The 13,977-nt window shown below is 35.8% G+C and overlaps 1 protein-coding gene across 20 annotated transcripts in view; it reads left to right on the plus strand.

Moving 5' to 3' along the window:
- Positions 1-13,041, plus strand: part of LOC131427610 (sodium/hydrogen exchanger 3) — a 238,500-nt gene extending 225,459 nt beyond the window's left edge. For 12 of the 20 annotated variants that reach the window (XM_058590965.1, XM_058590962.1, XM_058590968.1 and 9 more), the window contains 2 exons: positions 3,671-3,736; positions 11,285-13,041. In XM_058590965.1, the coding sequence (XP_058446948.1) occupies positions 3,671-3,736; positions 11,285-11,510 (292 nt within the window). In that variant the 3' untranslated portion in view covers positions 11,511-13,041. Of the gene's footprint in view, positions 1-2,266; positions 2,298-2,905; positions 3,737-11,284 lie in introns of those variants that run through there. The other 8 variants (XM_058590970.1, XM_058590977.1, XM_058590979.1 and 5 more) reach the window with 6 other exon arrangements.
- The last annotated feature ends 936 nt before the right edge of the window (positions 13,042-13,977 follow it).

The raw sequence follows: 13,977 nt of genomic DNA on the forward strand, positions 1-13,977 counted from the left end.
CTACTACCGTAAAATTTTTTTCAGTCGCGGTTGTCTTTTCTATATTGGCAAGTATAAACACGATGTTGTATTGGAGAAAAAGACATAAACGAAACGTGAACCTCTTTTTGAAAATTTTTTCTTCTAATAGCCTGTTCGCACTACACCGCGACGGCCGGGACGGGACCGTCCGGGACTATCCGGGACGTTTTTTTTCCTTATCGGCGATGACTGAGCTGCCGGCGTGTGTATGTATTGGAATTCCGGACCCGGGATAAAATCCCGGACCCGGGATTTGGTTGCCGCCGATATTCCTCGACGAGTTTTTTGCACCGTCGGCGCTGGAAAAAACTCGGCGAGGAATATCGGTGGCAACCAAATGGATTTTATCCCGGGTCCGGGATTCCAATACATGCACACGCCGGCAGCTCAGTCATCGCCGATGAGGAAAAAATACGTCCCGGTCGTCCCGGTGTAGTGCGAACAGGCTATAAATCGCAGTTTTCTTCATTGGACTTCGCGAAATCGACTCTCTCACTGAAAACTTTGAGCACTCGGAAAACAAAAACCGAATACAAGTAGTACACCGAACGGCGTAGCCCGGAAGGTTGGTAGATACAACAAAAAACATTATTTGACATATACAATTAGAGTGCAACACTCGAAACTCACTTCACTGTTCGGTGTAAAAACATTATTACGCACAATCGCTTCAAATGCGCATAAATTCTGAACTACTACTTAGAACTTTCCACTAAGAGTTTTCGTCATTTTTACATATCGGTTTAGAAATTTATATATGGATAATACGTAACACATGCGAAACACATCAAAACAATTTGCAAGCAGTTTCAACAAGACTGTCCTTTTCAGCTTTTTAATGGATTGTGTTGCTTTGACACTTCTCATGAGTTTTTGACTCATAAACTTGTTAATAAAATCAATTTAATTTTTGTTTTCTTTGTGCTGTACTTCAGCAATGATTGTGATAGATATATAGAACCAAATTTTCTTATTTTAATAACAAAATTAGTTGTCAATAAGAATTTCGTACTGGAAAATATTGCTGGTTTGTGTCCATGATATTCGCCAACTAAACACATTCACTATAAATAAGAGTTTTTTTCAGCTCAGTAAATTCTCAATTTTAACTAATTTCATAGTTAATTTAAAATTTTGTTGTTAAAATCAACTAATTCAAAAATAGTAATACGAATTAGGCGCAGAGCTGATTTCGGTCGTTCCGTGAGTAAAATTTTACCTCTGTTATAAAACCTTCAATGACAGTTATAAACCAAAAAATGTATTTGGATCGCTGAAGTTTTTTACGTAATATGGACCAATATTGATAGTTCGTATTGGATCTGCTTCCGAATTGTAGATCAAAAGGCTCAATTAAAAAAAATTAGGCTCAAGGCACCGAAAATAATTGAGATAAAACGTTATAACAAGATTCGTGCGGTCATTGAATACATTTGTAAACCTATTTCAGGTTTTTCTTCGTAATATCAAACGATTTTCATCAACCGCAGTCAGCCTGCTTCCGGTATACGAAAGAAAGTTTAACCAGAAATACGACTTATGATATAAATTGGGGTAAAACGGGTTAAACAGGCTAGTTTGTGTTTAGTTGGATTAGTTGGATCACAGATGTTTTGCACGTAATATGAACCAATATTGATAGATCGTGTTTGATCTGCTATTGGATTGTAGATCATATTTCAACTGAGTATTAAAACTAGAAAAGAAATGGGTTAAAACGGTACAACGAGTTTTCTGCTGTCAATGAAACTATCTGCAATCGATTTGTTAGACTTTTTTACATCGGAAACACTCTATTCGTTCTTCTGCAAGTTCTTCAGTGTTTCATGTTACATAGTTAAGCTTGAATACAATGCAGTATAAAAAGGGAACTTGGGGTAAAATGAATTAATTTACACCAAAAAAGTGCTTTGTGGTCAGCTGTATCATGCCTCCAAAAAAATCGTCGCGTTTTTTTATCCATTTTCTCCACTGTGCGTTGTGAATCGTACTTTAGTCTGAGTTTGAAAATACTATTTAAAAACTGCAAGACATCAGATTCAAACATCATCATCCTTTCAAGCACTGTTTGCGAAAGTTTTAATATATATTTTTTTATATTTTGTAAACTTTTTGTCCTATTCTTCGTCTAATTTGAAAATACTTTTTACCTTCCGGTACTATCTCTAGTTGCAATACCGTTTTCTATCATAATTCCCTCCATTGTAAATGTGTGTATATTTCTATTTCTTTTCATCATTTATAGATAATGTGGCCTTAGCAAAGAGTTTTCCGGGGTAAATTTTTTCCTAAGAATTTTTCTTGAGTAGAATTTCATTACATTTCTGAACTTATTCACTTGTAAATGGCTTGATCCCACTCTAAATCGATGTAATTTTAAACTTCTTTTCTTACAACTATTATTCAGACACACTCTTCTATGCTGAACTTTGTGCTTGCTACTTTCTTTGGCTTAACATATGCGCTTTCCTGTCGACTTTACTGCTGTTTTCATACATGGAACTACGCTGAAAAGTTGAAGGGACACCGTGTTTCCTATTTTAGCTTTTCAATAGAAGCACATGTTGCTAGTGTTGTTATCAACAAGCAACGATGCACACATCTACCACATGAGCGAATAATTCCGTATCCCAGTTTCAGCTTTCCACTCTATGATTAGGTAAAATGAAGTTTCGTCTGTCAGTTCACACGACAACACACCACCAACATGAGACGTGACAAAGTGGCACCTGCAGACATGAATAGAAAACGACACAGCTGACTCAGTAGCCCTAGCTAATTCTCAGATCGTTAGTTTTACCACTAAACACACCCGAATCTAGTCTACTACTAGTCCTAGCATGTGAGTTATGAAGTTGCTGTTCCAATTGTTGTTCATCCGCAGACTACTAGTACCCGGACGACGACCGAGCCATTTCGCGATGGAAACATTTCCAGCCCCACCGATCGAGGTAGACGAAGAACAAAGCGAGGGCTCAAAGAAATAGTTTCACTAATGCCAACTCATCCCAATGCCAAGCAACGTTGATCCCTACCCTAATCACTTCCTGTGAGACCTTCGAAAAAAATCCTGGCAACCTTTAATCTAAACTACCGATAACAATAGGAAATGTACACGATCGCGTCCGAGGCGGTTTACCGGTACGGTGTAGAAATATTTCAGTGGGACGAACCACACCAGTAATTTTAGGACATTAGTAGGCGTTGATTTTATTTTATTCTGGTAGACTCATTCCATTACCCAATAGCATATCGCAAAAAGGTTCGCCCTAGTTCGCAGAACTCCTCAACCGAGAGTGACTTGATTCTCCACGTCGTACCAAGTACAGACAGTTTTCATATTTATTTATTAAGTGAGCGTTCAAATTGGTATCAGTATTAGGAAAGCAAATTATCGCATGCTGGTCTTTTTTGTAGATGTATGGTACTTACAGTTTATCGTGTGATTAAAAATGTAGATCTAACAGTAGACTTAAATAGAAAGAATATTATTTCACTAACGAAGTACTAATCGTATAAATGTGTTTAATACCAATGAAACACTTTTGAACGAAACGAATCTTCCTAGATACGGGAACTAATTGCCTTATTTCACCACTTCCACTAACGAGGCTAACCGTTAATATCACTTATTTATTCTTCGGAACAGGTACAACACATCTGAATATGTCGATTTTACTATTGTCTCCCATCGTCGCTTGTCGATGAAATGCTGGTACATTTTACTAACTATTCCAACCATCACCTCTATTACAGTTACAACTCATTCATTCCCCGTTCCGGATTTCCGGACCAAGTTTTAATTCAATGCATTTCCTGCAGATAACACCGTTACCGCATCCCACTCATGTACATTTCTCTCACTAATATGGGGTACAGCATTATCAGACCAGAACAAAAACGAACGAATTAGAATCTAAGTACGATAACACAATCGCCACTTATCTCGACTACTCTAAATTTTGGTGAATAGTACCCCACATGCGAAATCATTCCCCACCTCTTCTCAATTCACTCGATTCTCACTGTCAACGAAAGCGTGAATTTCATTTGTAAATTCATGAATGTATGCAAAGAATGCATTCGTTTCACATTTATACTTTATTTTCTCGTTAGCATTTTCCCTAGCATAGTACGTTCCTTATAGAATAAGAATTAATTCAAAAGAGACTACCAGCAACGCGTTTACCAGCATGTTACACAAGATGTACATTTTTAACATTTAGGTGGTTTTTGATATGCAACCGAATTATCTCATGAAAAGGCCTATTTCTTCTTGAAAGACGTTTCCGCATAACAAGCATCTGTGTATTTCTGTTGGTTGTATTATTTTTTTTTTTGAACATTGCTTAACAGTATTTACGGATGTTAATCTCGGTCAGTTGGTGATGTAATGTTTTTTTGTCCGCAATAATCTATAATTTGAAAGATTTTACTGTTGTGAAGTATATTAATTCATAATTTGAAAACCATTCACAATAGCCACTTATTCACTTTAATGGTATTAATATACTTCTCATATGATCAGATTAGATTTTAACTTTCACTGTAGTAAAGTAGTTTATTATGGTATATAGTTATTTATATATTGTAGCTATTGTTGAAATCAATAAATGGTTTAAGTTACGCTTACTATTTTTATTTACTTCTGAAAATCTACTTCAAATACACTTATATACACAAAATGTACACATATAGACTGTGATGCACGAATAGATTTTCAACAGGGTGTGGTTTAGTAAACGTTCTATTGAATACTGTATGGCAAAACCAGCTGAAGCTATTGCACTTTATAAGAAATATAATATAGTAACACAAACACAGTGAAAAACGTTATGGAAATTTATGGAACTGAATAATTGAGACAACAAAAAATTATTTAGGCGTTCAGCCATAGAGGTAAAAGTCGAGGCAAAGTAAACGAAATATTCAATTCAACTTATTTTTTCCAGAACAGTAAAATTAAGTTCGTCGAATGATACAATGGGGGTGGATAATGTCATAGACATAGCTGGTGCACGTAGATACGAATAAAATGACAATTCTGAATATGGATAACCGTTCGTATTAGTAGATTTTGTAAATTTTTCAACTTTTATTGCTTCGCTTCCATGATTGTAACGGTGTATCTATACTAAAGTACGACCTTATGTCTACAAACAGTGTTGGTGATTACCGATAGTTTGACAGAAGCTGCTCGATATTTAACTATGTTGTATACAACATTTTCAATCCGGTAGAAGATGCTACAAGAACTCGTGCCTCGCAATGCATGAACCGTGAGAGAATTTTTCTACATCTATTCGCTCCACTTCATGCTCTGAGTATTTCACGGCCCTTAAATCGATTATTCGACATACTAGGTTGCAATATTTTAAAACTTTTTTAAAGCATTCACATACATTTTTATAGACACGACTTATACGAAGGTTATATGCACATAGTTAGAATAAGTGGCAATAGTAAAATGATTCTATCGCAATTATCAACTGCCTGTATAGAATCGGATCGCGAAACGAGAATAAGCGAGCGTTTGTTGCTTCAGAGAGGATCTCCACAGCAGCGTGTTAACCGTTGATTCTCAGAAATGTCATCGAAAGAAATTCGCTCTCGCACTGGTGTCCGTTCTATGTTAAATAAAAATAGAAATTCCGGGACTGAACTGAATTCTGGAACTGGGTTCAAAAATTTAATTCCAAATCTAGGACTCAGAATTCAGTTGCAAATTCGGAATACAGATCAAGAAACTAAGTCATAAATTTAGTTTTGGAATTCTGGAACAGAACTCATTTTCACAATCCAAGTTTTAGAACTAATTTGAACTGAATTCTAAACCTGAATTCCAAACCCTAATAAAGAAACTGAATTTAGTTCCAAAAACGTGTTCCCGAGCATGCAGTTTCTGAATTCAGGATATAAATTCTGTAACTGAGTCTAGGAATTAAATTCTGAAACCGAATTCAGGAAATTCTGGTTCATAATTCAGTTCTAAAATTGGGGTTCGGATTTCAGATCTAACATTTTCTTCCATAATCCAGATTTAAAATTCATATCCTGATTATTTTCTCAAGAATGAAGTTAAGGGCTGAGGCTAATGTGTTTTAGGGCGTTTTAGAGGGCTATTTTCACGCTTCAAATCTGATTTTATCAGAAACGATAACGAATATAAAAAAAAACCAAATGACAATCTCTTAGAAAATTAGTTTGGATTATTCTGTGAAAAATTCAGAATGATTCATTGACATTAGCGGTCGGGAAAGTCTTTTTTATGAAGGAAGAATTTCATAGCTGAAAACGCCGTCTTTCAACTTGTTCATTGAATATCTCGCCTTCGAAAGCATGGATCAAAAATCTATCCTGACAATGTCTAGATAATTTAATTTAGATGCGATTAGTGCAAAAAAACATAAGGGTTGTCGCGATAAAAATGAAGTGAATGTTATTTTTGTGAAGGTAAGTCGATTTCTATGGCGGCGCCATTTTTTCTGCTCTTGTTACTGTTGTATGTGGTAACCAAGAAGTCCAGTTCCGTCCAAATCACCAGTAGAAATGATCAATTTTCGACCTTACCTTTTATACTCGTACAGTTGAACATTGGGACAGATATGACTACCTCAAAATCGTTGTCCGAGTGTGAAAAAGTCAAGCAAGCGTGATGAGTTTTGCTCATTGACTCCAAAAGTTTTGAGCTAGAATTCCTTAGAATTTTCACCTACCTAGCTGTTAATACCGATGACGTAGTTACGATAGTGTAATTCTGTATAAAATGTTCAAAACGACGTATGTAACAATGAGAGATTCTTTTTGTTTACTTTCTTTTTCGTTTATTGCGAAATATTCCTGCTTTTTTCGGTAATTTCTCCAGAGCAGATTAAAAGATAATAGCTTTAGTTATTATTATCGGCAAATAATTGGAGAGAAGGATTGCTAAGAGTGCCGTAATAATCAAAAGAGAAAGTAAACAAAGAGAATCTCTCAAAGAAGTATTTTAGCGTGCTCATTCTGTCAATCGTCGTAACTCGGGAACTATTGATTGTACAAAAATGGAAGTTATAGGAAAGCTATTGGACGATTGTTTTTAATATTTTCGTTCATCTTTATACATATATGACCGGAAAGAATTCCGAATGAAGACATGAATTACGAAACAACGCGTCCTAGGGCAATGATCGATCCCGGAAAAAGTAAAATTCCAACTAGTTGATTCGAAAACCTATCGGAAGTAGGTGAGAAAAAAGTTAACTAAATTGACGTAACGCAATTTCTTGTTAATTTTCTGTACGGTTTTGTGTTGATTTTTACTGTTCGTTCAATAATTATAAATAATATAAAAATGAAATGGAATAGCGTTTGTAGCTTTACCTTTGCACAACCAGACGCATAACTTCTTTTTCGGTACCTCACTTGAGATGACGCCAATTTATGGCACAACAACTTGGGTTATGTAGTTAAATGGACTTTCTTTTCACTCGACTTTTAGTGAAAACTTCGCTGCATATCGAGTTGGCAAAGTACCAATAAAAATCCTTGCGTTCTCGCAAAATACTCCGCACTAACATGCAACACTAACGCAATTTTCACCGCACTAACATGCTCACTCTCTGAAAGTTTTACCGGAAGTGCCATGCAAAACTAGAATATTTGAATCGTCATTGTCAACCTCATATCATTGTCATTGTCGTCACTTGTCACCTGACGCCTATTGATGGCACATGGCCAATGAGGTAGAAACAGGTGAGGCAAACGGAACTCTTTTGTGTTAATGAAATTACCTTGCTTCAGCAAGCCAGTAAAACTAAAATCCACGCGCTTGCTTTCGTCATACCGTTAATTGTCATGTATGTCGTCATACCAAACTATTTACAAAATTTTGATTATCAACGCCAGCAAGCCATGTGGGCTGCACCACCTGTTTAAATCACATTGGGCACAGCAGCTTAAGCTAAATTGTTAGTTAATTTTCGTTTATAATCCAATGGATTTTCTTTTCACTGGACTACAAGCGAAAATCTCGCTGTGTGGCAAAATCGAGTCGCCAAAGTACGGGTGAACATTCTAATACGACAACGTTGTAACCCGTTGACAGATTCCCGGAAGGGCAACGTCAACTCACAACCAAACATTCGAGTAAGGGGCTGTCCATAAAAGACGTCACGCATTTTTAGGCAATTTTTGTCTGGAATCGTTGATTCCCCGCTTAGAGGTGTGCAAATTAGTAACAACAGCCATCTCACAGGAACTAAGGATAACGCGTGTCAATGAGACTTTTCCAAAATAGGTTAAAACCGGAGATAAATAAACGATATAATAATAATAATAACTTTATCAAAATCATGGAATATTGTCAATTTTGTATCTTTGGGAAAAGCTCTTTTAACACTCCTTATCAACAGAGTTGGGAAAAATACCGGTTTCGTTACGGCACGGCTCACGTAGTATCAACATATATTCTTGTTTGATGCATCCCGTGTTCGATTTCTCAACCGTTGTTTAGTTCGCACTAAAATGAATACTAGAATAAGAGAAATAAATGCTAGATGAAAGTTTCATGAAAATAAAAAGTGTGGATCGTTATCACATTGATATTGTTAATTTGACAGTATTCTCTACGCAATAGCAATGCTCCTTGCAAAATTATTAAAAAAATATTTCACACCACATAGTTATTAGAGCGACAAAAGACTTTGTTTTACTTCCAGCTGGTTGATGCTGATGATGATACACTATTTTGATCAAACTCAATAAAACGCCTTTTGACATGAATTTAATTTATGGAAGTAACAGGAGCACAGGATTTGAGCACGCAGCACGCGCTGCGTTTGCAAGCACCTGCACACTTCCCGGGTAGATGTGAATAGTAAACAAAAATCAAAATAATAATAAATTTTACCATCATATCTTGTCTTGTTGTTCCTGTGCTGTCATAGCAATACTTCATATTTTTTTGGATATTTCATCGAAGGAATCTTCTTGATAGATTAGACAATAGCAATTTAGCATCAAGATTTGTTATTATATCTTATTTTGTTATTGATGAGGCATACCATTTTCTTTGAGTACAATTGATCCAGTGGTTCCTTTTTCAAAAGGAATACAATTGAATAAACTGCATCAGAATTAGATAAGAGAAATTCTTATGATATATTATTCTCAATGCTAGAAAATCAAATTACTGAAAAATTCGTCTTCTATAAATGTTTTGCTCTTGCTTTGATGTTACAATGGTAGAATTTTATATTTTGTTACTATTTTCTCATGCAGACTTTGCAATGATTTTTGATGATTTAATTCTTATTTCAAACTAAATAATGTTATTTTCTGTCATTAAGATGTTTGGTTTTAATAATTGGTTTGCAAATCACTTCTACCTGGGCTGTTACTTCTGTGATGTGATATTCAAGCTAAACAGGGTAAATTAATCAGCTGCATGACATGCTATATGATTGAACATGTTTTCTTATCATTATAATTATTGATAATCACAGCATATATGTTAATGTTATTTGCTGGTTTTATTGATATTACTCCGCCAACATGATATTGCTGAATGAATTTTAAATACATCAAGAAGTATGAAATTTCGATGCGACCGACCAAACAAACTTTTTGAAATTCTTTTATTCTTTATGTGGTTATTATCCACATCTGCTAACTACCTATCATTAGATTTCCGAAAGTTAAAAAATCAATAATTCCAAGTGATTGGTGCACCCAAACTCACATACATTGACTAAAATTGTCAGTGCATAACTTAAGTTAAACCATTTGAAGGCATCTTTTTTTTAACTCATATTAGGCGAATTTATTAATTTCGCTAATATACTTGCCCCTCCGTGCACTTTTGCTGATCACAACAGAAATGATTTCCTGTATCATTCATTTCCGAATTTACAAGAAGAAGCTTTTACATCAACAAATACACGTTTTCCTATAGAATGTAAACGTTTATTGTGGAGATTTTTTCAGGAAATAGGGCAAATCAGTAATATAATTGGGTATTTCAAAAATGCATTCATTGAAGATATCTTTCATGGACAGCCCCTAATCACTTACCTTTTCGCTTGATGCCAAAACTAACCCAGTTTCCATCCTTACTGCTGTCAAACCGTTTGTTTGAAGCCAGTTTTGAACCTAGCGTAACTGAACTGAAAATCGGATCAGTTTCGAATCTGAAATATTCTGATATATTTAATATCAGGTTTGGTCACAGCTCCGTTTCTAAGTGCGAACCCAACTCAGTTTCGTGAAAAGTGTTCGTTCGATGAAACTTCCCTGGGTCAGTTTCAGCTTTTCAAGCATGAAAAAACGACATTGATTTGAGCAATACTGACGGATACACTCCATTTTTACTACAAGTGTGACACTATGCAAGTAAACAAACACGAATATTCAAAAAGTCTCTCGCACACAAATATAAACGCTAGCGCTGTTAGAATTTTGGATATGTTTATCTCCCATTCTTCAGGGCAATTTGCACCGTCGGATTCCCCTTTTAACACTAGCCATACTTTCGAGAAGGGCCTTATTACATCGCGATCTTAACAGTTGGCAAGATCCGGGCAGGATCCGAGGCGGGATCAACGATTATCGTGGACATTGTTTACTGTATACACAGACAGGCAAATGACTACTGAATCGAAGCACAAGTTGCACGAATAGTACACCAGTTTAAACATGTTATGACTGATCGATTTTGGAATATAAGCTTTTGAATATGTCTCGAGTATATATTTTTTTAATAATCAATATTTTATAAATGTAATGAATTAAATTGAAAAGAGAAAAACAGTTCCATATAAATGACATTTCGATAAAAATAACATCAAAATATTTTCTTATCGCTTGCTAAACCGTATAAATGTCAGGAAGATGTGAATATTTATTCAGTTTTTAACAGATAGCTTCAGTTGGTTTGGGTAGTCTCTTCGCTATTGCCGTAGTATGGTGTATTTTATATATTTCTACTTTATCTGCCATTTCTTCCACGCCAAATAACATCGCCTTCACCAAACCTGGCCCATTTTTCTCACATACTCACGCTAAAATAGCTGTTCTGCCTTTAGCTAACCCGTAGTCTTCGTAGACAATCCCCTAATAGAGGAAACCAGAGTCACTAGTTGATCACATAGAACACTTCCACCGCCTTTACACAATCCGATAAGCTTAAAATGATGAATTACAAACTTTGAACACATATCTCCTACTCGTTTATTTGCTTGCACTCGGGAACTCAAACACACACACAACTTTTCGCGGAACACAGCGAGGCGATCCCAGAAGAAAATTACACCAAGTCCCTGCCCGAACGAGACAGATACGGAGCCCGCAGAGGACCAACTCTAATCAAGGCCTCGGGAACACCTAGGTCGGCCGGTAACCGCAAGTCGACCAACCCGCAAGCCACCGCACTTCTTTCGTCCAGTTCGACCGACTCCGAGGAGGATGACGAGGAAGATGTGGATTGCGGTGATGAACAGCACCCCATTTGAGAAATATTTATCTAGGTAGTCTTTAGTCCTCCCGCCGTCACCACCGCTGCCACATCGCGCCTAGTAAAACCTCTGCCTTAGTCCACGTACTTAAAGATTTAGAACAAAAGCAAGACGAAAGATAACTCACCTGAATTCAGCAACATCTCGTTCCAACCAATGGAGAGTGGTGTGGTGTTTGTGTGCGATGCGAACGGACGAGGTCTTCTATTTTTCCAAGCGCTTCCTTCTACGATGAGTTCGGTAAACTCCAAATATCAAGGGGCACAAATCTCCAAATATCAAGGGGAACGTGCCATTTGAGCCAATTTGTTCTGTTCGGTAAACTGAAAGATGGATGCATGCGCCACTCTATGAGAGCCGTCGTAACAGCAATCAACATACTCGGTAACGTTATCCTAGGTTATGTAACTTTTTATTCTCAAACAATTATCAATAATCCGACGACATATTGCTGCAGGAATAAGAGACAGCAAACTCAAACGTTTATTGTATGATATGTGTATTTCTATTTATTCCAATACTGTTTTAAGAATGGATTTAGACAGGACAGTTTTTGACAAATATGGGCACGACACTGATAGTAAATGATTTTGACAATATTGTGATAACACAGACATTGTACTTCTTATGTTCTCCAGTTGCATAGATGTAGTTCACAATTTGATGCACGCCTCACATCAATAGTTTCGGAATACTATTCTGAGAAAGTCGATAGGCTCAATAAAAAACTTATGTTTTGTAAACTTTCACTCTTTTTGATCACAACTCACTTTCTTTTCAATTCAAAAATCTCATTGATCCCCGTTTTTTATGTCACCGATAAAATCAAAACAGCTTGTCAATTCGAACTCAACGCCACCTTTGGTTTCTCACACGAAGCCTATCTTTCTGAAACTTAAAATACGTTATCAACATAAAGTATCAGTAAGTCATGAACGTATGTATTAAGTTTTATATTGCAGAATTTGATAGAGCCTATCGACTACACATGTTATCTAGCGAAAAATACAGAAACTATAAACTAAAGAAGATTCGATTGTACTCTAAGACATATTTAGTTCGGCAGAAGAAATACGAAGGGCATTATAGAGTAAAAAAAAACAATTAGCCCAATGCATTTATTTCTAGCTTACGAGTTCAAGTTTATTTAGAACGCTAGTATTTTCTTGCTATTCCCAAAGACATTAGTTAGAAAAAAGTTTACATATGATGAGAGCTCATCAAATACATTATAAACCATAACACAAAGCACTACAATATTCTTCAGTTAAATCTTAAGACAACCAGCGGTATTATTACTTATTGGAAAGCAGATTGTAGATTTTAAGTAGAAGAATGGAGGATCTGGAGCAATAGGCAAACTTTTAGGTTGAATACCGTTTTAGCAAACAGCACAACAGTCAAAACAGTCACAACTTATCATAAGTATTTGTTCAAGCAAAGAGCTTAAACTTATTTTATCAGCTTAGCCATGGCTTTTTTGTATTTCTTTTTATTTTCATTAAAAATTATTTTATTATTATGAAAATGTTTCACTTGTTTCATTATACTTCATTATTTACTATTTGGTTGATTCGTTCTGTGTTTTCAAACATTAGTTCACTTTCGATCAAGCTTTGTACTCATCAAAACCAAACCCAGAATCCGAAAGTCCAAAGTTTGCGGGAAAAGAAAGACTCCTAGTAAATAACATATAAAGCAAAATATTTATTGGTTAGCTTCCGATACAGTGTCAAAACCGCCAGACAAAAGTCAGAAAAAAGGTAATCTCCAAATAATCACGGTGATTTTGACATTGCTACCAAGTAAAAGAAACCAAGATAGAGGAATCTACCAATTATACGACTGTTGCTCGCTGCACATTATGTCACCAAGATTAAGCCACGCATGCTCTCTTTGCCTAGTATTTGCCTTAAATTCAGTCGAAAGCTTCCATCTAAGCAAATAAAGCGCACATACAATTACTTGCACAGCTTGATCGTTGGTAGTTTAATGTAAAGCTGAGCGAGGTTGTCCTAGAATGATACAAAAAAAAAAGCTTTCGGGAACTGGCTCTAACTTCCAGGCTCTAACAACCTAAAACAGAAAGAAAGTCAAACTGAGACGGTTTTACTGATAGAAACAGTTGGAATTCTAAACAAAACTCGTTCTATAACAGTGTCGACAAACTATAAATAAAAACTACACAAAAATTAATAAAAAGTAACACTGAATCGACTGCTAGCGAATAAGGAACCTATTACAAAACAAGTAATAAGCGGAGTATATTTTTTCAAGTGGGTAGTTTTGAATCGAACGAAGCGCTAATGACAATGAGCGACTAGATATTTTTTACTGTAGTTTATTATCCGATTGGCTATACAAATTAGTTCACTTTCATCCAAAATTAAACTTTAAACCATTTGAATAGAAAGATTAGGATTCGAAATAAGTTGGAGCAGATGTGATTTCGATGAGAACAAAT

This window comes from Malaya genurostris, chromosome 2 (assembly GCF_030247185.1).
Source record: "Malaya genurostris strain Urasoe2022 chromosome 2, Malgen_1.1, whole genome shotgun sequence".
NCBI lineage: Eukaryota > Metazoa > Arthropoda > Insecta > Diptera > Culicidae > Malaya > Malaya genurostris.